Genomic DNA, 26,148 nt, shown 5'->3' with positions numbered 1-26,148 from the left:
CAGAGCTCATCTAGATGAAGGCAAATATGAAATGACCTTCCAGCCCTGGTGAATATAGCAAATAAGAACCCTGAATATTGCTCCGGAGCTCAACACTAGTATCAATCATGGAATACTCACTAAAATTCAGCAATGAAGTACAGAATAATGCAATTAAAGGGAACCTGTCATGAACTTTATGCTGCCCATACTAACGGTAGAATAAAGTAGAGACAGGTGAGTTGATTTCAGCGGTCTATCATTTATCAGTTACAAGTAAGTGGTTGCCAAGAACCAACATCACAATCATTGCAGACTGGGCCTGGAAACCTGGAAAAGAGTCCCGGCCACCTGAGACTAGTCCTGGTTATTCATAATCTCCTGCTCTCCCTGACAGTCTTCTACCTAGTTTTCTCCCTTTCTCTCTAGGAGAGCGCTGCCAATCATCAGCAGATAGACGGGGAGAGCAGGAGATTATGAATAACCATGACTCTTCTCAGGTAGATTTGACTCTTTTCAAGGCCTGGGCTGCAATGATTAGGATGCTGGTTCTCAGCAACCACTTACTTTTAGCTCATGAGTGACAATACTGAAATCTGCATTTCTGTCACTATTTTATGCTGCACTCAGTGAGGTCAGCATAAAGTTGATGACAGGTTCCCATTAAAGGGGGCTTTTAACAAAAAAATAATGCACATCATGTTATATGCATGAATATTGGGTAGATTTTCAGGATAGTTCCTCTGTGTGAAGTCAGCCCTACTGTACACTAAGAACTGTTCTGCCTAAGGGCTTATGTACACGACCACCCTGACATACCTACAGGCAACATTCAGCTGGAATGTTGTAGAAAAGCCATGTGCGTGAACCCCATCATGTCATGTTAAAGTGACCAACAACATCTAACCATTATGTGCAGAGTACTAGTAGTAAATGGTGCATGTCCTCAATATTAATAACCATATAATCACTAGAACCCTAAAATGAAGCAAAAGTGAAAACATCCCAGTGATGCACAAGGCCCAACCTAAAGAAATGATCAAGCCATTATCTCACCTATCTTCAGGCCACATAGCCACATGGTTGTACAGGTAATAAGACAAGTGATTTGGGACAAGGTCTTTTCCAGACGCTCTCAAATCAACTGGATACCAAAACTCAAACTCCTTCTTTAATACGTCCAGTTTCTCTTTAGGGATGGTTGTTTTTGGAAACTGTGCCTTCTTAAAAAATATGTAGTCCCACACTTCCTTGGTCATTTGTTCTGGCCTTTATATTAAGAAACACCGTCAGCACCAAGGAGGCAAGCAGTAGAAGTACATGAATAAATTGCATTTATTCAATAAACCAAGAAAAATTTACCTGATATCTATGGGAGAGACTCCTTTTCCGCTAAGATCATTCCCCTGCAGAAGATGACAAACTGTGTAGTAGGCCATGTAAATCGTAGAGTCAGACAGAGACTCAATTAACCACTGCTCATCCCAAGGCAAGCGAGATCCTAAAATAAGAAGCACATGACAGAATGAATAAAGCATGTCCAACTATCCTGTAAGGAACCCCAGCATAAAGTGGTTTCTTTGGATTCAACCACTGACAACCTATCCTCAGGATAGGTTATCAATATTAGATCAGTGGGTGTCGGACCCATGGCACTTCAGACGATCAGCTGTTTTTCAGAACTACGATCTTTACATTGGGAGTTGGCTATGCTTGGTTACTGCAGTGCTGCAGCCATATTCCTGACTGGGATCGCTGCTGCAGTAACAAGACATGGTCACTACACAGTGTGTTGAGCTGTGATGGTCAAGTGCCTGGTTCCCAGAAACAGCCAAATAAAGGGGGTACTAATACTATGGAGGCGAGCAGATCCAGCTCAGAGGGCCAAAAGGAGAACAAAGAGGCTCATTTATGTACATGCTGTGGTGAAGAAGATAGGTACCCATCATGGCACCTCTTGAAGTAGTACCAGGCACAGTGACAATTCATAAAAAATGACCCCTGGGGGTCAGACTCAGACCATAAGCAATCTGTCAATTAACCCCGATTTACATGTAACCAGAACATCCTTTATATTATAAAGATATAAAAGTGATTAGACTTACCCAATCCATAAGTCCTGGAGCATGCATGTTCTTGTAGCCAACCCAAAGAGGCTTCAAAGTTTTTTCGGGTCTCTTCACAAAACCTTTAAGCAATTCAAATTAAATCATTGCCTAGATGCATTACAGTCATCTAAAATATTCACTCTGTATTAATATTGAAGCAGAGAGCGAGACGTGAATATTGCATCCTGCTCCCCAAGTGCTTCGCTAAAACTTACGTTTCCAAGTTCTTCAGGCACTCTGAAGTCTCTTTCTTCCAGCTCTCTTCTCCATAATCCAGGTACCTAAGTAAAATATACCACAGAATGTCAACGAGATGTAGAAATATTTAACATTTTGAGTACCTAGACTGTTTACTTAAAGGGATATTCTCATTTTGGCTTTACGTGGCAGAAATGGGAATAATCAGAGCAAGCGTTACGGATGTAATGGAAACCGCATAAGCTCACTGCACTATATCGTCTGCTTAGCTCCTATCCACTGCTATGAGAGTTGCAGAACCAGTGGCACGCAGGCCACTTGACCATTTCCATAACGGCTCACTCACCCCTGCTGGCACATACTCTGATTATTTTTATCTCGCCCATGAAACTGCGAGATGGGGATACCCCTTTAATGCAAAACAAAGACAACAGAAATATATATTTTGCAATACTTGAGCCTTCCACAAAGCTGGCAAAAATCAGTGAGAAGAATACTCACCATTGGTCACACAGCGCAACCACACATTCATCGGCTGAACGGGAAATAACCTGCTTTTCTGGCTCCATGTAAATCATCGCTCCATTCTATGGATGGGAGGAAAATTATTTATTTGGTAAACGGTTCCTGGCTTTGTGTAACTAAAAACTATTCAATGTATAATGAAACAATATGTCAACTTTCTAATAGGCTAAGCGCTGGCCTAGCATGGTCTTGTAGAAATGATGGAAAGGAATTCCCAGGTCAGAACATTAGAGAAAATGTCATAAAAACCATATACACAACCTTACATGGACTCAAACAGCAACTATGTCTGGGAGATTTATCATAATCCCCTTCGCCCAAATGGTGGTGCTGAAAAGTCGCACAATTTTGTGTAAACCCCGTTTTGCACACAAATGATCAATTTCGTTTTTTGGCCCCAACTCCGTCAGTTTTGCTAAAAGTGGGTAGGATGAGGGTGACAGGGGACAAGGCCTAAGTGGCTTGACATATTTACCACTACTTATGCCAGTTATCTGGCACAAGTAATGCCTAAGACTTATGCCAGATCATAGCTGGCATAGGGACCAGCAGTTTTGTGGAAGAATTACTGTCATGAACTTCTTAATAATTTTAGTTTTTCACAACACAGCACTCAATATCAAATCTACCCCTCTGTATCTTGCCCTCTCCCACCCACTTTTGGCAACAGGGTGCAAGATGCAGAGAAGAGACAAAAAGCCATACGTTCTTGTTCAAACGGGGCCAGTGCAAATATTTGTGATGTGGATGTTGGGTCTTTAAAGATGGTGTCACACAGAAACTGAGCCGGCACTATACATGGTGGGTTCTTGCTGTTTTACATAGCAGAGACCTTCCAGCAGTGGCCATGCTCAGAGACAACTCCAGTCATGGATATTTAACCCTCAGATGCCATGGTGAATTGCAATCACTGCATCCGAGCTGTCGTTTTGGGGAGACAGGCTCCCTCCTGAAGGCTCCCAGGTCTGCCCCAGCCACAGTAAAGTTCTTGTTAAGGCCTGCCTCAGGCAGGGCTTCATTAGCTATTAACTTTTAACACAACTTTGCATAAATCAATAGTACAAGCGACCATAAGAAACTTTGTAATATATCTTCTCAGACAAAAATGCCTTGTTCCAGGGTTATCAGCTGCCCCCCCTTTTAAATGAACTTTGACTCTGAAAATTATGACAAACTAGAAACAAGTACCTGTTGCTGCGCGAGTATGAAGTGTTGGTCTGTGTGTTTATTGGATTTGACCCAAAGGTGCCAATCCATGCCCTCATTACACACTGTTTATTTTATTAACTGTCCTTCATAACACTGATGTCCACAGCACCCCGCCCCCTTAACTGTGACCTCCACTGTGCACCGCCCTCCTTAACAGAAAACCTGCACAGCACTACACCCCCTCAACAGTAACGTCCCCTTAACAGTGACCTCCACAGCACCACGCCCCCTTAACAGTGACCTCCACAGCACCACGCCCCTTAACAGTGACCTCCACAGGACAAAGCCCCCTTAACAGTGACCTACACAGTGCCCTGCCCCCTTAAAAGGGACATACACAGTGCCTTGTCCCACCCTTAACGACTCCAAGCCCCTTAACAGTGACCTATAACAGTGAAAACAAATGGCTGAGCTGTTATGGAAACCTGGTGTAATACTGTATGTCAGTAGGTTAAAGAACCTACGAGCCCCTATTGGCTGATACATTTATTAGTAATATCTCAGAAAAGTAACATCCTAGAGACCTTTACTAAAACCTTCCCAGACAACCGATATACCCATGTGCCAAAATTGATGTCCATTGGTTCAGGTGTCTGGATGCCTATAGAGGACATACATTTCTTTTTATAATATAGACTTGTCTTGGTGAAACCAGTATGGCTGCCATTCAGGGGCGTAGCTAAAAGCTCATGAGCCCTGGTACAAGAGTTCAGCTTGGGCCACTGTCCCTCAGTGCTTGTTGGCAAGGGGCAGGGGAGCACATAGCCTTCCTGCTGCCTGAGGCAAACATTAAAAGGGCACCCCCTCATGCCAAATTCTTAACCTTACTCCTACCCCTCCAGCCACAGGTGTAAATTGACCTGCATGCACTTTCTATAATGCCAGTGTCTTATGTGGCACAAGGGTCTTTGGGCCCCCTCAGGCTCCTGGGCCCGGTAGCGACTGCTACCTCTGCACCCCCTGCTGCCGTTTACTGAAAGATCAGATTACATCATCCCATTCTAGCCTATGGAGAGGGAAGGAAGGAGGAGTGAGCAGGTCGGTACTTCTCTGTAATGTCCTCCATGACTCTGGTGATGATGCTGAGTATGTGTGAGAAAATCAGGAAGCAGATTCTCATCTCTTTCTGTGTGCTATGAATGGGAGCTAGTCTCCGCCCACCAGATTTGGTAGAACAGCAACCAAAAAATAAAAATCGAGCATACAGAGGGAAAAAAAAGTTAAATGACAGATAAAAGTGATACAATGGCCAAAAAAGGAGATTTTTGTATAACTTACCAGTTAAATCTCTTTCTCGCTCTTCCTTGGGGGACACAGACCTTGGGTATAGCTCAGCTCCCTAGGAGGCGTGACACTAAGTAAAACTGTTAAGCCCCTCCTCCATCAGCTATACCCTCAGCCTGGAGATAGAGGCTACCAGTTGCGTGTCCAAGTACTGAAAGGATAACAACCAATAACGGAAACAACCAGCCAGCAACCCAACGGGGCGCCAGACCATAACCCTGTAACCAAACACAGAAGGGTGGGTGCTGTGTCCCCCAAGGAAGAGCGAGAAAGAGATTTAACTGGTAAGTTATACAAAAATCTCCTTTTCTCGCCCATTTTCCTTGGGGGACACAGACCTTGGGACGTTCAAGAGCAGTCCAAGAAGGGAGGGACCAAAACCAGGCGGCCCAAAGCAGCATCCGCTGATGCATGCGTATGCACCCTATAGAACTTTGTGAAGTGTGCAGAGAGGACCAAGTGGCTGCTTTGCACAACTGTTCAGCCGAGGCCCGATGCCTCTGCGCCCAGGAAGCTCCGACTGCTCTGGTGGAATGAGCAGTGACGCCGAAAGGCGGAGGTCTGCCCTTGGCTCGATAAGCCTCAGACACCGCCAGTTTAATGAAACGGGCAATAGCCACCTTGGAGACCGCCAACCCTTTGCGCGAACCCTCCGGAACCACAAACAGGGAGTCCGTGCGCCGAAAGGACCCGGAGACCTCCAAGTAAATCCTCAACGCCCTGACCACATCCAGACGGTGCAGTTCCCGTTCTCTGGGGTGGGAAGGAGAGGGACAGAGCGACGGAAGGACGATGTCCTCATTGATGTGAAAGGCGGAGACCACCTTTGGCAGGAAAGTCGGGACAGGCCGAAGCACAACCTTATCCTGGTGGAAGATCAGGAAAGGTTCGGAGCAAGAAAGAGCCGCTAACTCCGACACCCGTCGGAGAGACGTGACGGCCACAAGAAAGATGACCTTGCAGGACAGAAGGCGAAGGGAGACCTCCCGTAAAGGCTCGAAGGGGGCTGATTGGAGCGACGAGAGCACCACATTCAGGTCCCAGGAAGGAACTGGAGGGCGGTACGGCGGAACAGAGTGAACCACCCCTTGTAAAAAGGTCTTAATTGGCCCTAGAGGGGCCAGGGGACGCTGGAGAAGAATAGACAGCGCCGAAATCTGACCCTTCAGAGAACTGAGGCACAGCCCCAGGTCCAGACCCGACTGGAGGAAGGACAGGATTGTGGGAAGAGAAAACCGGAGAGGTGGGATGCTCCGGGACTCACAGAACCCCAGATAGGACCTCCAAACCCGATAGTAGATCCTAGAGGATACGGGCTTACGAGCCCGGATCATGGTGCGGACTACGTCCGCGGAGAAACCCCGTCGCGTTAAGACGGCGGTCTCAATAGCCACGCCGTCAAACGTAGCGAGCCTAAATGCTCGTGGAAGATCGGTCCCTGAGAGAGAAGGTCTTCCCTGAAGGGCAGTGGCCACGGTGCGTCTGCCAACAGCAACATTAGGTCGGCGTACCAAGACTGGCGGGGCCAATCCGGGGCGATTAGAATCGCGGGGACGCCCTCTGCCGCGATCCTCCGAAGAACCCGTGGCAGGAGGGGAAAAGGAGGAAAGACGTACAGAAGGGAGAATTCGCGCCACGGAAGGACGAGCGCGTCGGCGCCGTATGCCTTCGGGTCCCGTGCCCTGGCCAGGTATAGGGGGACCTTGTGGTTGAATTTGGAGGCCATGAGGTCCACGTCGGGGCGACCCCAGCGAAGACAAAGGGCTTCGAACACCTCTGGGTGCAGGGACCATTCTCCCGGGTCGATGGTGGACCGGCTGAGGAAATCCGCCGCCCAGTTGTCCACCCCCGGGATGTAAATCGCAGATAAGGCCGGCACGTGCGTCTCCGCCCAGAGGAGAATGAGGGTCACCTCTTGCATCGCTGCAGCGCTGCGAGTGCCTCCCTGATGGTTTATGTATGCCACAGCCGTGGCATTGTCCGATTGGATCCGAACAGGGTGGCCCCTCAGCAGATGGGTCCAGTGTCTGAGGGACAGAAGAATCGCCCTCAGTTCCAGAATATTGATTGGAAGTCTGGACTCCGATAGAGACCAAACGCCCTGGACGGACCGGGGAGGGAAAACCCACCCCCACCCCCGTAAGCTGGCATCTGTGGTAATCACCAGCCAGTTCAGTGGAAGGAAGGACTTCCCCCTTAGAGGGATATGCAACCACCAGCCGAGGGAAGCCCGAGCCAGGGGAGGCAGAAGAAAGGTCCTGTCCAGACTCCTCGGTGATTTGTCCCAGGCCGACAGAATTGCCCTCTGAAAGGTGCGGGATCGGAATTGTGCGAACGGCACCGCTTCGAAACAGGCAACCATCTTTCCCAACAACCGCATGCTGGATCTGAGGGAAGGGTGGTGATGACGGAGGAGACTGCGAACCGACCCGCGAAGGGCCAGACGCTTGTCCGACGGAAGGCGGACCTCCGCCAACTCTGTATCCAGGAGCATCCCCAGGAAGATCAGCCGTCTGGAGGGGGTAAGGGAAGATTTGGGGTGGTTGATAATCCAACCGAACCGCGTCAGGGTCTCCAGAGTGAGTTCCACACTGCGGGATGTCTGAGAGAAGGAGGGTGCCTTGACCAGGATGTCGTCCAAGTATGGGAGAAGAAAAACACTTCTTGAACATAGAAGGGCCAAGACAGGGGCCAGGACCTTGGTGAACACTCGAGGAGCCGTCGCCAGACCAAAGGGAAGGGCGACGAATTGGAAGTGATCGTCCCCCACCGCGAAGCGCAGGAAGCGGTGATGACATGGAGCAACCGGAACGTGGAGGTATGCATCCTGAATGTCGATTGAGGCCATGAAATCCCCTCTTTCCAGGGAGGCCACTGCGGACCTGAGAGACTCCATCCGGAATCTCTGCAGTCGGAGAAAACGGTTCAGGCGTTTTAGGTCCAAGATCGGACGCACTGAGCCTTCCTTCTTGGGAACCACAAAGAGGTTCGAGTAGAACCCCCTGAACCTTTCCGTCGGAGGCACGGGGGCGACGACACCCTTGTCCATTAGAGAGTGAATGGCCGCGAAGAAGGCGGCCACTCGTACGGGATCTCGCGGAGGACGGGATCGGAAGAAACGGTCTGGCGGAATGGACGCAAATTCGATTTTGTATCCGCAAGATACAATCTCGAGCGCCCATGCGTCTGAGATGTGGGCCCGCCATACGTTCCTGAATAGGAGAAGGCGGCCCCCCACCCGGGTGGGTGGGGGCGCACCTTCAGGCAGAGGGCTGCTGGCCTGTGGGAGCCCGTGCAGGCTGGGACTTGCGCCAGGTAGGTTGCGTCCGAAAAAAAACGGCTTCTTGCGTCTATCCTGGGCTGGGCCAGAGGAAGAAGAACTGGCCGCGGGTCTAGACCCGGTGGGCTTGCGAAAGGACCGAAAACGGGACGAACCAGCGCGACCACGGGGGGCGCCCATTGGCCTGGACTGGGGGAGGCGAGTACTCTTCCCACCCGTGGCCTCTGATATAAGTTCGTCCAGACGGGTTCCGAACAGGCGGGAACCCGTGAATGGTAGGCCGGCCAAAGAGCGTTTGGAAGCGGCGTCCGCCGCCCAAACCTTCAGCCAGAGTTCCCTCCTGACAGAAACTGCCAGGGCAGAGGAACGGGCAATGAGGGCACCCGCATCAAGGGAGGCCTCACAGACGAATTTTCCGGCCTGAACAATTAGTTGGGCTAAGGAACGGAGGTCCTGAACAGGGACGTCCGACCCTAACTCCCGTTCCAGTTGCAAACCCCATTCAGAGACCGCTTTGCCAACCCAGGCGGAGGCAAAGACCGGTCTAAGGGCCGAACCAGAGGCAGTAAATATGGCCTTGGAGAGGGATTCCGTACGACGGTCCTCAACAGACTGGAGGGAAGATCCGTCCTGTACAGGAATAGTAGTGCTTTTGGACAGGCGAGCCACGGGAGGATCAACCTTAGGCGGGGATGTCCACGTGGTCACAGAATCCGCTGGAAAGGGATAACAAATGTCCAGCTTTTTGGGTGTAATAAAGCGGACGTTAGGCCGAGTCCAAGCCTTGGATACCACAGAAGAAAAATCAGCGTGTATGGGAAAAACCTTGGAGGCCTGTTTGGGGCGGAGAAAGGACACGCCGGCCTGTTCAGAGCTGGGGGGGTCATCGTGTAGCTGAAAGGTATCACGGATGCTAGTGACAAGATGCCCCACCGCGGACGCCAATTTGGACGGAAGCTCTGAGTCCATGTCCACGTCCGAATCCGCCAGTTCTCCCTCAGAAAGCGTATCCCTTTGAGAGGATAGACTTGACTGAGCTCGCACGCATGGCGGAGAGAGCGAAGCATCTGGAGAAGATGTGCGCTCAACCCTTGAACGTTTCTGAGTATGCCGGGCCCTGGAAGATTCGCTGGGAGGCAGGGAACCAGTGGGGGCGGCAGAAACGGTAGTCCCAGCGGGTGCGACAGGGATTGTGGCAGCCTGCGGGAGAGGCGGTCTATCCACGAGACGGCCCACTACGTGTGTAAGGCTTTCCACCGCCTGAGACAGAGACCTAGCCCAGTCAGGGGGTTCAGAGGCACCGGGGGGCGCAGCGGGAAGCGGGCCCTGCACCGGGGCCTGACATGCAAGGCAATGCGGCTCAGATTGCCCACGCGGAAAAAGTTCCTTACAGGCGGTACAGGCATGGTACCAGGGTTTGGGGGCACCTGTGGGATCTGACATGCTGAAGTGTGGTTGTACTCTAATATAGAGACCACAAAGGGTTATAGCAGCTATGACCAGGAGGCTTAGGAGAGGGTTAACTGTCCTACCAGTGCCTCAGAAGAACGTCAGGAGATGGCCCAGATCAGCAGCAGCAGCAGCAGAGAAGCAGTGAACAGCAGTGAGCAGCAGAGAGCGCCCACAGAAGCCGAGCGATGTACACAGGAGGTTAGAGTCCCCCACCGTGTCCCAGCTTCCTGTCAGGAGTGAGGAAGCGCGGGAAACCTCAGCAGAAAGCACGGGGAACAAGCTCCGCCCCCTCCAGCGCTTGAAATGTCTCCTGTGAAGGAGAACGTAGCTCCGCCCCCAAAATGACGCGCGCGTAAGCCCCGCCCCCTGCCGGGCCCGCTAAGCCCCGCCCCCCGTTCTCGGCGGGAAGGGGGAGAGAGAGAAGAGAAAAATGGAGTCAGCCCCGAATGAGGGGGAGGGGGGGGGGGGGGAGAAAGATAGCAGCGTGGGGGGGAACGGCGTGGGGGTGCTGAGGATGCTGCTGTGCTGCATTGTCCTGCAGATGAGCGCTCAGAATGAGCGACCACGGGTGCCCCCCTTACCCAGAGGGGTAGATGCTGCAGATAGGGACGGGGTATGGGCTGGAATAGCCATCTCACCGTCCGACGTCTTCACCCTCAGTCCTTTCCAGCAGGGTCGCCCCTTCAGCCACTGGCACCGCAGTGGCAGGAAGCTGGAAGACGGGCTTGGCGTGCGGGCGACCCCCTAGCTGGCGGGATGTAGGGGAGCCATTGCTGCCCAGATCCTCCTATTGCTTCTGTGGGGGAGGCAGCAGTGCAGATAAGTTGGCACTGGCGCAGCTCAACCCCGGGAGAGCAGAGAGGTCTAATGTGTCTCTGGTATCCCTAGGAAAAAATAAAATAACAAAATTAGAAGAAAAAGTAAAAATAACAAGGAGAAAACAGCCCTGCAGTAGCAGGGAGTGTCTTGCCTCCTTGGACACTAAGCTAAAACTGGTAGCCTCTATCTCCAGGCTGAGGGTATAGCTGATGGAGGAGGGGCTTAACAGTTTTACTTAGTGTCACGCCTCCTAGGGAGCTGAGCTATACCCAAGGTCTGTGTCCCCCAAGGAAAATGGGCGAGAAATATATATTTTTGTACTTAGCGTAAAATACTTTTCTCGTTGGATGCATTGGGGGGACACAGCACCATGGGTATATGCCCAGCTGCCACTAGAAAGAAAAAAAGTGTTGGCTCAACCCAGGTGGGCTATACCCTCTGCACAGGCACTAGACTAACCAGTTGGTACTGCAGCAGTAGGAGCACCAAACACCAGAACAACGAGAGAAGCCAACATGTCCTAAATCAGAGAGAGTACCATTAACAAAGAATCCCAGGAAAACCTGAACTAAGAACGAAACAACGAGGGTAGGATCTGAGTCCCCCCAATCCATCCAACGAGAAAAGGATTTTACGCACAAAAATCTATTTTTGCTGTGAATGGCATTGGGGGACACAGCACCATGGGACGTCCCAAATCAGTCCCCGAGGGAGGGAAGAAACAGCCATACGGAGCACCCAACGCACAACCGCTTGCAAAACCTTGCGACCCAGACTGGCATCAGCAGAGGCCAGGGAATGGATGTGATAAAACTTTGAAAATGTGTGAACTGAGGCCCAGGTGGCGGCGTTGCAGACCTCAGAAGCAGAGGCCTGAAGACGGACCGCCCAAGAAGCCCTGACCGCCTTAGTAGAGTGAGCGGTCAATCGAAAAGGAGGGACACGACCCTTCGCCACACAGGATTCCTTGGCAGCCTACCAAATCCAGCGGGAGATGGTGGCTTTGGAGGATTGTAAACCCTTACGGGGGCCCTTAGGAACTACAAAGAGGGAGTCAGAACGACGGAAGTACTCAGTCAACTGAATATATAGCCCAAGCAACATCCAGGCGGTGGAGGGACCGCTCTCTGGGATGAGAGGGGTTGGGGCAGAAAGAGAGCAGCCGCCATCGGACGTCGGCGAGCAGAAACACGAGATCTGCGTACCACGCCCTGCGGGGCCAGTCTGGGGCCACCAGAATCTCGGACGGATCCGACAAGGAAGCCGCGTCAGCCAGAGGAAAGGTGGTGGCCTTGGTCAGACGTGCCACCTGGGGATCTACTTGAGGTGGGACCGACCACAGATTAATGGACTACCCGGAAAAAGGAAAGAGAATGTCCGAACCCTTTGAAAGCTGAAGGCGCTTATCAGGGTAACGCCACTCCTAGAGCGGTGGAATGATACGGATTCTTGAGACAAGGAGGAAGGGTCTTCCTGCAGGCGGAGCCCGTCACTGACTGCCTTGATGAGGTCCTGCCGAGCCGTAGACAGTGTTGCGCTCTGTTCTGATCCAGAATCAGAGGTGTCCCCAGAAGCGGCGGATACAGCAGAGAAAGATACCTCGCCAGCCTCAGACTTGTTCAGGGAGTGACCCGAGGAAGCTGAGGATGAGCGGGACCCAGTTGAGACAACTCGAGGTCGTTTGTGGGACCTGGTGTCAGAACGAGAGCGTGCCCCGACCGCGGGGGGTTGTCCTGCTAGGGGCAGAGGCAGCTGCAATTTGGGCAGGCAAGCGATCCAGCGACTCGACCATAGATTGGGAGAGACAGGCAAGGTTGCCAGTGGCTTGGGACAGAGAAGAGGCCTATTCAGGAGGGCCGGACCCAGAAGGGGCGACCAGGGCATTTTGAGAGGGCTTGGGGGCAAGGCACTGCACATAGACAGGGTTAGGCTGACAGCACGGCAACTTTTTATTACAATGGGAGCACACGTAAAGCGTGGCAACCCCGAGGGGGTTCTGGGAATAGGAGTCTTCTCTGACGACATGAGGGCTGAGGGGGAGCCTGTAAAAGGAAAAATCAGCCAGCCAGAGGCTGTCCTACCGGACCCCAGGTGCTGTGTCCCGAAGAGGTGCTACAGCAGGCGCAGAGGTAGCAGGAGAGATGCCGGCAAGATAGAGGCTTCCTCTTCCAGGCAGGAGAGAGAAGGATCCGACCCTCCCCCCAAACTGAAAGCCCACGCTTGGCCGAGATAGGATGGTGAAGAAAGCCCCTCCTGTAGCCGGGAGGGATGAGGAGGGGCCATAGAAAAAGCCTGGGAAACAAGGATGGGGGGTGGGGGTTAGGACGAGGGAGCAGCCTAGTAGTCCCAAAAATCGGGGCCTCGATTTATGAGGCGGCCGGAAAGGGAGCGCGGTAAGAAGGGGCGTACCACAGGTGACCTGGAAAGGAACTGGGTGAGGAGGGTAGAGGGAGGGAAGCTAAGCCAGAGGAGGGGCAGCTCGGGGCAAATGGAGCACCAGGGGCCCAGGAACGGGCCGGAGAAAATGCGGCGTAGTCCCGAAAAAGCTGGGGACCAGAGTAGCGAGGAAGGCCGGGGAGTGAGCGGGGTTGGGGGTTCTGGAAGACTGTGGAGGAAGCGGACTGGCCAGAGAGCAGAGCACCCCTTCCGCAGACTCAACACTTACGTGGGAATGCCGGCATGCCACTGCAGATGCAGTCATGGGGACTGGGTGATGGGCGAGATACTTGACTACGCGCCCACAGGGGATGCAACTAAACCACGATGGAGCCCCAACCTGCAGCAGGTCGAGACCTGCAGAAAAAAGAATACAAAAAAAAAAACAATAAAAAGCAGCAAGACCTGTGAAAAAAGAGCCTCCTATGGATGCTAGAGTAAAACTGGTTAGTCTAGTGCCTGTGCAGAGGGTATAGCCCACCTGGGTGGAGACAACACTTTCTCTTTCTAGTGGCAGCCTCCTATTGGCAGCTGGGCATATACCCATGGTGCTGTGTCCCCCAATGCCATCACGAGAAATAGTGTTATTCCTCATGTACACACATTGTACTACTGATTAATGCAAAGTTTGTTGAATGGCTAAAGAAAATAATAATTTCAGCAGACTAGCAATAAATTACCTAAAAAAAAAAAAGTCCTTGAAAATACTATACATAAAAACAAAAGAAATGTTAAATTGAAAATTTAAATTCCCTATTTTACAAATAAGATAAAATAAAAAACATTGGCATTGCCTGTTTGAAAACAGCCAAACTATTAAAATATGAATGCATCCCATCCCCAAGTATTAAAAAAACATACTGCCCTACAGAATAAAGGTAACCTGCACTATTCACCATACCACCCCATTAATATTTTTTTTTCTAGCTACCAAATACATTGTATTGAACATTAAAAAGTGCCCTTAGAACATGATATCCTCAATTAACAGAAAATAAAAAAAAGTTATGGCTTTTTGAAGGCACAGAGTAAAAAATAAATAAAATATTTAAGACCGGAAGGGTTAATAGTTGTGTAAAGGTTCGGTCATTAGAAAACAGCTCTGATCTCTAAAAAGAATTTTGGAATTACTGTATATACTCGAGTATAAGATGAGTTTTTGGCACATATTTTTGTGCTCAAAAAGCCCCCTCGTCTTATACTCGAGTCTCGATTTGGCCGACCCGAAAATGCCACTGCAGCGAGCGGCCCGGCCGGCGCGTGACTGACGTCACTTAGTAAGGCTCCCGCTCGCTCTAGTGCATTCATCGTGACAGTGAGTACAGCCGGACCTGTTATCAATAGGAGAGAGATTATTTTTCACAGGAGTAACATACTTTACACGCAAAGGCAGTTATGTGCGCAGTTTAGGACACGAGGGGACACATAGGGCCATGAGGGGGACCAGCATAAGATACTATATGTCTTATGCTGCCCCCCCTCATGGCCCTATGTGTCATAGCACATATCCCCTATAACAGCGTCCTCCACAGATCCACCCCATAACAGCGTCCTCCACAGATCCACCCCATAACACTGTCCTCCACAGATCCCGCACATAACAGTGTCCTCCACAGATCCCCCACATATGCTGCATTTCCCACCCTAGTCTTATACTCGAGTCAATAATTTTTCCCATTTTCTGAGGGTAAAATTCGGGGCCTCGGCTTATACTCGAGTATATACGGTATTTAGAATATCTGAACTTAAATCATAGTTATACTTTCCTGATTCAGACCACCATCAATCCCCTATACATCCGAAACGAACAAAAATACTAGACACCACTCTAAACCTACAGGGATCTAAAATGGATGTGTCCAAAATGTGTAAAAGTACAACAGTAACAAGAAGAAAATTAATACTGATTAACATACATCATCGATCATCATCTTCTGGATGGTCTTTTTGACATCTTGTACCTTCTTGCCTTCATATCCAGGAACTAGCATTACCTAGGGGAGCATAGGAAAGACATGAGATCAGATACGCTGGCCACAAATGTTAAGGACCCGCACCCAACCCATTGCTACTGTGATATCTCTTCATGAAAAGCATATATGGAGATATCATGATCAGATATTGTTATTGACCCACATGTAAATTATCAGCAGAGTTGTGTAAACCCTAGCATGGTAGTCTTAAAAGCTATATACACCTTTGGGAGCATTTTTTTTATTATTGCATTGTACTCATTTTGAGATAAAAATTATTTGGCCTTTATTAAGAATTTTAAGAATCCCTTTTCTCTGTACAGTGCTGAGTTTCTCTAGTAGCAGCATATGAATTTTATCTCTGTTCCGTCAGGCAGCTCAGCTGACGGCTCCTTATCTCAGACCTCCTAAACACTCATTAGAGCTCAGTTCTGATCTTACTGATAAGAATGTGGCTTAAATAAGTGTTTATGACCTTTCAGCAATTTAGAAAAGGAGATTTTTGTATAACTTACCAGTTAAATCTCTTTCTCGCTCTTCCTTGGGGGACACAGACCTTGGGTATAGCTCAGCTCCCTAGGAGGCGTGACACTAAGTAAAACTGTTAAGCCCCTCCTCCATCAGCTATACCCTCAGCCTGGAGATAGAGGCTACCAGTTGCGTGTCCAAGTAGTGAAAGGATAACAACCAATAACGGAAACAACCAGCCAGCAACCCAACGGGGCGCCAGACCATAACCCTGTAACCAAACACAGAAGGGTGGGTGCTGTGTCCCCCAAGGAAGAGCGAGAAAGAGATTTAACTGGTAAGTTATACAAAAATCTCCTTTTCTCGCCCATTTTCCTTGGGGGACACAGACCTTGGGACGTTCAAGAGCAGTCCAAGAAGGGAGGGACCACAAACCCAAGGCGGAACACCACCAGAGCATCAGGAAACCGCTGCCTGCAAAACCAGGCGGCCCAAAGCAGCATCCGCTGATGCATGCGTATGCACCCTATAGAACTTTGTGAAAGTGTGCAGAGAGGACCAAGTGGCTGCTTTGCACAACTGTTCAGCCGAGGCCCGATGCCTCTGCGCCCAGGAAGCTCCGACTGCTCTGGTGGAATGAGCAGTGACGCCGAAAGGCGGAGGTCTGCCCTTGGCTCGATAAGCCTCAGACACCGCCAGTTTAATGAAACGGGCAATAGCCACCTTGGAGACCGCCAACCCTTTGCGCGAACCCTCCGGAACCACAAACAGGGAGTCCGTGCGCCGAAAGGACCCGGTGACCTCCAAGTAAATCCTCAACGCCCTGACCACATCCAGACGGTGCAGTTCCCGTTCTCTGGGGTGGGAAGGAGAGGGACAGAGCGACGGAAGGACGATGTCCTCATTGATGTGAAAGGCGGAGACCACCTTTGGCAGGAAAGTCGGGACAGGCCGAAGCACAACCTTATCCTGGTGGAAGATCAGGAAGGTTCGGAGCAAGAAAGAGCCGCTAACTCCGACACCCGTCGGAGAGACGTGACGGCCACAAGAAAGATGACCTTGCAGGACAGAAGGCGAAGGGAGACCTCCCGTAAAGGCTCGAAGGGGGCTGATTGGAGCGCCGAGAGCACCACATTCAGGTCCCAGGAAGGAACTGGAGGGCGGTACGGCGGAACAGAGTGAGCCACCCCTTGTAAAAAGGTCTTAATTGGCCCTAGAGGGGCCAGGGGACGCTGGAGAAGAATAGACAGCGCCGAAATCTGACCCTTCAGAGAACTGAGGCACAGCCCCAGGTCCAGACCCGACTGGAGGAAGGACAGGATTGTGGGAAGAGAAAACCGGAGAGGTGGGATGCTCCGGGACTCACAGAACCCCAGATAGGACCTCCAAACCCGATAGTAGATCCTAGAGGATACGGGCTTACGAGCCCGGATCATGGTGCGGACTACGTCCGCGGAGAAACCCCGTCGCGTTAAGACGGCGGTCTCAATAGCCACGCCGTCAAACGTAGCGAGCCTAAATGCTTGTGGAAGATCGGTCCCTGAGAGAGAAGGTCTTCCCTGGAGGGCAGTGGCCACGGTGCGTCTGCCAACAGCAACATTAGGTCGGCGTACCAAGACCGGCGGGGCCAATCCGGGGCGATTAGAATCGCGGGGACGCCCTCTGCCGCGATCCTCCGAAGAACCCGTGGCAGGAGGGGAAAAGGAGGAAAGACGTACAGAAGGGAGAATTCGCGCCACGGAAGGACGAGCGCGTCGGCGCCGTATGCCTTCGGGTCCCGTGCCCTGGCCAGGTATAGGGGGACCTTGTGGTTGAATTTGGAGGCCATGAGGTCCACGTCGGGGCGACCCCAGCGAAGACAAAGGGCTTCGAACACCTCTGGGTGCAGGGACCATTCTCCCGGGTCGATGGTGGACCGGCTGAGGAAATCCGCCGCCCAGTTGTCCACCCCCGGGATGTAAAATCGCAGATAAGGCCGGCACGTGCGTCTCCGCCCAGAGGAGAATGAGGGTCACCTCTTGCATCGCTGCGAGTGCCTCCCTGATGGTTTATGTATGCCACAGCCGTGGCATTGTCCGATTGGATCCGAACAGGGTGGCCCCTCAGCAGATGGGTCCAGTGTCTGAGGGACAGAAGAATCGCCCTCAGTTCCAGAATATTGATTGGAAGTCTGGACTCCGATAGAGACCAAACGCCCTGGACGGACCGGGGAGGGAAAACCCACCCCCACCCCCGTAAGCTGGCATCTGTGGTAATCACCAGCCAGTTCAGTGGAAGGAAGGACTTCCCCCTTAGAGGGATATGCAACCACCAGCCGAGGGAAGCCCGAGCCAGGGGAGGCAGAAGAAAGGTCCTGTCCAGACTCCTCGGTGATTTGTCCCAGGCCGACAGAATTGCCCTCTGAAAGGTGCGGGATCGGAATTGTGCGAACGGCACCGCTTCGAAACAGGCAACCATCTTTCCCAACAACCGCATGCTGGATCTGAGGGAAGGGCGGTGATGACGGAGGAGACTGCGAACCGACCCGCGAAGGGCCAGACGCTTGTCCGACGGAAGGCGGACCTCCGCCAACTCTGTATCCAGGAGCATCCCCAGGAAGATCAGCCGTCTGGAGGGGGTAAGGGAAGATTTGGGGTGGTTGATAATCCAACCGAACCGCGTCAGGGTCTCCAGAGTGAGTTCCACACTGCGGGATGTCTGAGAGAAGGAGGGTGCCTTGACCAGGATGTCGTCCAAGTATGGGAGAAGAAAAACACTTCTTGAACGTAGAAGGGCCAAGACAGGGGCCAGGACCTTGGTGAACACTCGAGGAGCCGTCGCCAGACCAAAGGGAAGGGCGACGAATTGGAAGTGATCGTCCCCCACCGCGAAGCGCAGGAAGCGGTGATGACATGGAGCAACCGGAACGTGGAGGTATGCATCCTGAATGTCGATTGAGGCCATGAAATCCCCTCTTTCCAGGGAGGCCACTGCGGACCTGAGAGACTCCATCCGGAATCTCTGCAGTCGGAGAAAACGGTTCAGGCGTTTTAGGTCCAAGATCGGACGCACTGAGCCTTCCTTCTTGGGAACCACAAAGAGGTTCGAGTAGAACCCCCTGAACCTTTCCGTCGGAGGCACGGGGGCGACGACACCCTTGTCCATTAGAGAGTGAATGGCCGCGAAGAAGGCGGCCACTCGTACGGGATCTCGCGGAGGACGGGATCGGAAGAAACGGTCTGGCGGAATGGACGCAAATTCGATTTTGTATCCGCAAGATACAATCTCGAGCGCCCATGCGTCTGAGATGTGGGCCCGCCATACGTTCCTGAATAGGAGAAGGCGGCCCCCCACCCGGGTGGGTGGGGGCGCACCTTCAGGCAGAGGGCTGCTGGCCTGTGGGAGCCCGTGCAGGCTGGGACTTGCGCCAGGTAGGTTGCGTCCGAAAAAACGGCTTCTTGCGTCTATCCTGGGCTGGGCCAGAGGAAGAAGAACTGGCCGCGGGTCTAGACCCGGTGGGCTTGCGAAAGGACCGAAAACGGGACGAACCAGCGTGACCACGGGGGGCGCCCATTGGCCTGGGGGAGGTGAGTACTCTTCCCACCCGTGGCCTCTGATATAAGTTCGTCCAGACGGGTTCCGAACAGGCGGGAACCCGTGAATGGTAGGCCGGCCAAAGAGCGTTTGGAAGCGGCGTCCGCCGCCCAAACCTTCAGCCAGAGTTCCCTCCTGACAGAAACTGCCAGGGCAGAGGAACGGGCAATGAGGGCACCCGCATCAAGGGAGGCCTCACAGACGAATTTTCCGGCCTGAACAATTAGTTGGGCTAAGGAACGGAGGTCCTGAACAGGGACGTCCGACCCTAACTCCCGTTCCAGTTGCAAACCCCATTCAGAGACCGCTTTGCCAACCCAGGCGGAGGCAAAGACCGGTCTAAGGGCCGAACCAGAGGCAGTAAATATGGCCTTGGAGAGGGATTCCGTACGACGGTCCTCAACAGACTGGAGGGAAGATCCGTCCTGTACAGGAATAGTAGTGCTTTTGGACAGGCGAGCCACGGGAGGATCAACCTTAGGCGGGGATGTCCACGTGGTCACAGAATCCGCTGGAAAGGGATAACAAATGTCCAGCTTTTTGGGTGTAATAAAGCGGACATTAGGCCGAGTCCAAGCCTTGGATACCACAGAAGAAAAATCAGCGTGTATGGGAAAAACCTTGGAGGCCTGTTTGGGGCGGAGAAAGGACACGCCGGCCTGTTCAGAGCTGGGGGGGGTCATCGTGTAGCTGAAAGGTATCACGGATGCTAGTGACAAGATGCCCCACCGCGGACGCCAATTTGGACGGAAGCTCTGAGTCCATGTCCACGTCCGAATCCGCCAGTTCTCCCTCAGAAAGCGTATCCCTTTGAGAGGATAGACTTGACTGAGCTCGCACGCATGGCGGAGAGAGCGAAGCATCTGGAGAAGATGTGCGCTCAACCCTTGAACGTTTCTGAGTATGCCGGGCCCTGGAAGATTCCTGGGAGGCAGGGAACCAGTGGGGGCGGCAGAAACGGTAGTCCCAGCGGGTGCGACAGGGATTGTGGCAGCCTGCGGGAGAGGCGGTCTATCCACGAGACGGCCCACTACGTGTGTAAGGCTTTCCACCGCCTGAGACAGAGACCTAGCCCAGTCAGGGGGTTCACAGGCACCGGGGGGCGCAGCGGGAAGCGGGCCCTGCACCGGGGCCTGACATGCAGATAGGGACGGGGTATGGGCTGGAATAGCCATCTCACCGTCCGACGTCTTCACCCTCAGTCCCTTCCAGCAGGGTCGCCCCTTCAGCCACTGGCACCGCAGTGGCAGGAAGCTGGAAGAGGGGCTTGGCGTGCGGGCGACCCCCTAGCTGGCGGGATGTAGGGGAGCCATTGCTGCCCAGATCCTCCTATTGCTTCTGTGGGGGAGGCAGCAGTGCAGATAAGTTGGCACTGGCGCAGCTCAACCCCGGGAGAGCAGAGAGGTCTAATGCGTCTCTGGTATCCCTAGGAAAAAATAAAATAACAAAATTAGAAGAAAAAGTAAAAATAACAAGGAGAAAACAGCCCTGCAGTAGCAGGGAGTGTCTTGCCTCCTTGGACACTAAGCTAAAACTGGTAGCCTCTATCTCCAGGCTGAGGGTATAGCTGATGGAGGAGGGGCTTAACAGTTTTACTTAGTGTCACGCCTCCTAGGGAGCTGAGCTATACCCAAGGTCTGTGTCCCCCAAGGAAAATGGGCGAGAAATAAGGTTTAATAGATGACCAGCACAAAGTGAAGGTAGGATTCACACAGCTAGACAAACCGTTAACCCTTTGTGACAGAATGGCTTAATATTTTTAATAAAGACCAATTGAAACAATGATTTTTAGCTCACAATTATTAAAATGCACTTATAAACAAAATTGGCCCCGATGGTGTAGATAGCTTTTAAAGGCCATGTACACATTCTGGGGCATTTTTTACGATAATATTTTACTCATTTTGGGTTAAAAAATCTTTTCAATTAGCTATTATTAAAAATGCTCAGCCGTTTTTGAGATACAAGGGTTAAAAATCAGTTTGAAAACAGGCAATTTAATAACGGAAAGAACAGAAATAATGACGATATTTGCGGATTATTATAAGCAGTTGTACGCCACTAAATTAAAGCGCAGTGACAGTAAGATTCGGGACTTTCTCACCTCGGCCAGGCTACCAGTGCTGACGACGGAACAAATAGAGAGCCTTGAAGAACTCCTTAGTCTGGAGGAGTTAGAAGTGGCAGTGGGAGGGCTTCCTAATGAGAAAGCGCCGGGGGCGGATGGTATACCTGGGGAACTGCTGAAAAAATATAAAGACTTTCTGTTACCGCATCTCTTAGAGGTCTTTGATCAAGCAAATATGCTAGGCGGCTTGCCCGAGTCTATGGAAGAGGCCATAATAATAGTTCTGCCGAAACCGGGTAAAGACCCCACGTGTCCGGGATCATACAGACCCATCTCCTTATTGTGCACGGATGTCAAGCTGCTGGCCAAAGTTTTGGCCAACAGATTGGCGAAAGTGATCCTTAGCTTAATACACGGGGACCAGACTGGTTTTATGCCGAGCAAACCTACGGCCATCAATATTCGGCGATTATTTCTTAATCTGCAGTTGTCTGGAGGACGAGCAGGTAGCCATGCAATCCCTTTCGCAGCGTCGAGTGGAAGTTCTTATGGAAAGTAATGGAGAGTATGGGGTTCGGACACAAATTTGTATCCTGGGTAAAATTATTATATAGAAGACCGAGAGCTAGAATACGTACAAATGGGGTATTATCCGAGGCACTTACTTTAGAAAGGGGTACACGTCAGGTGTGTCCTTTATCGCCGATGCTATTTGCCTTGGCTATAGAACCCCTGGCACAGTTAATACGTGCGTATCCCAAAGTAACGGGCTTGTCATATGGAGGAGTAGAGGAAAAGATTGCACTGTACGCTGATGATATGTTGCTCTTTTTAGATAAAATTGAACAATCAATACCCCATGTCATGCAGCTCATTGAGGAATATGGTGCCTATTCGGGCCTAACTGGGACAAATCGGTAATGCTCCCCATGGATTCAGTGCCAAGTTCACTCCAGATCAAAATAGCTCCCTTGCAATTGGCCAGACAGTTTAAAGGGGTTGTCCAGGTTCAGAGCTGAACCTGGACAGCCCTCCATTTTCACCCCAGCAGCCCCCCTGACATGAGCATCGGAGCAGTTCATGCTCCGATGCTCTCCTTTGCCCTGCGCTAAATCGCGCAGGGCAAAGGCATTTTTCAGAGTTCCGGTGACGTACCGGGCTCTCCATGGGGCTGACAGGAACCCCGGTGATGTCACCGGCACTGATGGGCGGGATTTGGCTCTGCCCTAGCCAGTAAAACGGCTAGGGCAGAGCTAAAGCCCGCCCCTCAGAGCCGGTGACGTCACCGAACACACTGCTGGGCGGAAGTTACCGCCCGGCAGTGTGTTATTAAAAACAAAAGAGCCTGTGCCCTGCGCGATCTAGCGCAGGGCACTGGAGCGCATCGGAGCATGAGATGCTCCGATGCTAGGCTCAGGGGGGCTGCCGGGGTGAAAATAAGTGTATGTCCGGGTTCAGCTCTGAACCCGGACAACCCCTTTAAATACTTAGGGATACAGGTAACATATAGGTGACGGTCACAAGAATATGTTGACCTGAATCTGAGCCCACTACTGCCAAACAGTGCCCAAAAGGTTGATAGCTGGTGTAAGTTGCCATTATCTGTTATAGGGAGAGCTAACTTAGTTAAAATGGTTCTAATGCCACAATTTCTGTACATTTGGCATAATAGCCCAATTTGGATACCAATGAGACACTTTTACAAAATACAGGGGTTATTCAGGACCCTAATATGGAATAAAAAATCCCCAAGAATTCGCTTAGAGACCTTACAGAGGAAGAAGGATAGCGGTGGACTGGCGATTCCCAATCCGTGGTTGTACTTTTTAGCGGCACAAGCTCAACAGTGCAAATCCTGTAGTGTCCTGGGTAACTCGGGGTCTGTGAGTGCGCTATTATCTTACTTGATGGGAGGGAGACCTCCAGGGTATATACTGGAGCTTGGCTCTGTTATCCGTCCCCCAGAACCCATCCCGTGTGTTACTCTACTATGCAAAGCATGGAAAAAACTTAAAGATATCACCAAAATCTCGGGGTGTAGTGCCCTTACTCCCTTATGGAACACTCAAGTCTCCTGGAACTGAGTAGGTTGGAAGGCTTTGATAGTTGGGAGAAAAAAGGAATTTACTGGGTGTCACAACTGTATACAAACAAAATCTTCAAAAGCTTTGAACAACTGAAGGAGGAGTTTCAGCTCACGAACACAAACTTCTATCGGTACTTACAATTACGCCACGCCTTGTCAGCGCAGGGAAAGACAACACATATAACTATACAGGCATCTATGATAGCGGAACAGATCAAAAAGGGAGGGGATACCAAAGGAGTGATCTCCAGCTTCTACAAGTTGTTGCTATCATTCTATCAGGACCACTTTCCATTGACTGTTAGGGAAAAATGGTCCCGAGAGGTTGGCCCCCTGAATGATGCGCAGTGGTCCGAAATACTGTCTTAAAGCCCCTTGTTATCATTGCGTGAGACACACAGACTGTCACAATTATACTTAATACACAGGATTTACAGAACCCCTAAATTCCTACATAAAATAGGGGTACACGACACATCTAACTGCCCGAAATGTCGGAGGCACATATAATGCACATGTTTTGGGAGTGTACTGCTATAGGTCCCTTTTGGAACCTAGTGTTCGATATTATTTTTCAGGTGTTCAGGATCAGACTTCCAGTAGATCCTTTGATATGTGTATTGGGCTTGTTACAAGACGAATTCACAACCGATCTCGATATTGGCATTAGTAGAACATTATATCAAGCTAGGAAATTGATAGCCAAATACTGGATAGGCACTACAGTACCGGCTAAGGAGGAATTTATTGCACGTATGAATGTGATCATAGGACATGAAAGGGGGGTATACTTTAAAAGAGGTATGAGTAAGAAGTTTGAGTCTATATGGGGACCATGGTTGAGAACGCCAGGACTACCCACTGGATGTCTTCTGTCCTTGCAATTAGGATGGATGCCTAGAGTAGGATGAGTGTAACACGATAATGGGTTGTTACGGATGAACGGGTTATGGTGAAAACAGAGGTAGATGTTTCTCAAGATGTGTGGAGGAGAAAAATGAGTTGACATTGTGGTGCGGTGCAGGTTGGGGGGGGGGGGGGTGCATTCTTCTAAGTTTATATTTTGTGTATTATTGTACCCAAGTTGGGTCTCTACTTGTTTATGTCAATGTATATTTGATGTATGTCTATCTATACAAATGGGATTTTTTTTTTTTTTTTATATAAAAATGACTTGATTAAAAAAAATCAGTTTGAAAGCTGTCACAGTCTTTTGTTTGCATCCCGTCATCTGATGTCTCCTCTGTAGCTCTTATCTCCTGACCTCAAAAACACTCATTATAGCTCAATTCTTATCAAACGGATAAGAATATGGCTTAAATAAGTTTTTATGAGGTCAGGAGATCAGTGCTAAGGACTACAAATGAGCCACCAGCTGACAGGGTTCAACGAAAACAGACTGACAGCCAACACTGATTTTTAACCCTTGTATCTCAGAACCAGATAAACATTTTTAATAAAGACCAATTAAAAAATATATATATTTAAGCCCAAAATTAGTATAATGCAATCATAAAAAATGGCCCAGAAGGTGTCCATTGCCTTTTAGCCACTAAAGAATCAGCAGCTATTCTGTCCACTCAGTGCAGAGGAACTGCAACACATGTCCGTTTACTCGAATGAAGCTGTATGGCAGTTCCCTGCATAAGACGTATACCACCCCTTAACTCATACTAGTGTCAAGAGTCCCGGAAGGGGCTATGACTTCACATAACATGCCCTTTTGATTATGACAATAACTGCTATGTCTAGGGCAGCTGTACTCAAGTATTTTAAGAATTATTCAGTTCATAAAGCTGAATGAATAGCAACATGTACTGTATTTCTGAATCCTTATCAATCTACAAATGTAATGTGTACATACTCCCTCATAAAATCCTTTTAAATACACTTTTTCTTTTGCTTCTGCTAACTTTTCCCGGTCATTTTGGCTCTGAATTTTCAGCTCATCACAGACCAAGGGAGCAGAGAGACTTCCATAGCCAGGGATGTCAATGATGGGTACCTTAAAGGAAAAATGATCAAGATGAGAAGTGAAAGGTCACATTCTGCAAGAAACTGTCCAAATTGCATTGCTAATGTGCAGCACACCAAGCCAATGGAAGTGTAAAGGACACTCTTTTGGTCTCGGTCAGGTACCGTATTTTCCGGCGTATAAGACGACCCCCAACTTTTCCCATTTAAAATAAAGGTTTTGGGCTATACTCGCCGTATAAGGCTACCCCTGAATGCCCAGCCCTCCCTGTCTTCAAGACCATCTTCTTCAGTCCAGGGAACTGACCGGGATCTGTGGATGGCACTGTTATGGGGAGGGGAATCTGTGGATGGCACTGTTATGGGGAGGGGGATCAGTGTATGACACTGCTATGATGGGGGGGGGGGGAGATCTATGGATGACACTATATAGCATCTTATGCTATATGTGTCATCCACAGATCCACCCCATGACAGTGCCATCCACAGATCCCCCTCCCCTAAATAGTGCCATCCACAGATCCCCCTCCCCTAAACAGTGCCATCCACAGATCCCCCTCCCCTAAACAGTGCCATCCACAGATCCCCCTCCCCTAAACAGTGCCATCCACAGATCCCCCTCCCCTAAACAGTGCCATCCACAGATCCCCCTCCCCTAAACAGTGCCATCCACAGATCCCCCTCCCCTAAACAGTGCCATCCACAGATCCCCCTCC

The 26,148-nt window shown here is 50.7% G+C and overlaps 1 protein-coding gene across 3 annotated transcripts in view; it reads right to left on the bottom strand.

Annotated features, from left to right (window-relative positions):
* LARS1 (leucyl-tRNA synthetase 1) overlaps positions 1-26,148 on the bottom strand; it is an 81,484-nt gene that overhangs the window by 31,734 nt on the left and 23,602 nt on the right. For all 3 annotated transcript variants that reach the window (XM_044280747.1, XM_044280746.1, XM_044280748.1), the window contains 7 exons: positions 25,323-25,463; positions 15,207-15,284; positions 2,787-2,872; positions 2,303-2,368; positions 2,085-2,167; positions 1,342-1,480; positions 1,036-1,248 (listed from right to left, as the gene is read on the bottom strand). In XM_044280747.1, coding sequence (XP_044136682.1) covers positions 1,036-1,248; positions 1,342-1,480; positions 2,085-2,167; positions 2,303-2,368; positions 2,787-2,872; positions 15,207-15,284; positions 25,323-25,463 — 806 coding nt within the window. The remainder of the gene's footprint in view (positions 1-1,035; positions 1,249-1,341; positions 1,481-2,084; positions 2,168-2,302; positions 2,369-2,786; positions 2,873-15,206; positions 15,285-25,322; positions 25,464-26,148) is intronic.

This window comes from Bufo gargarizans, chromosome 2 (genome assembly GCF_014858855.1).
Source record: "Bufo gargarizans isolate SCDJY-AF-19 chromosome 2, ASM1485885v1, whole genome shotgun sequence".
Lineage (NCBI taxonomy): Eukaryota > Metazoa > Chordata > Amphibia > Anura > Bufonidae > Bufo > Bufo gargarizans.
The sequence above is the reverse complement of the archived record's forward strand: the minus strand, read 5'-3'. Positions and strand labels throughout refer to the sequence as shown.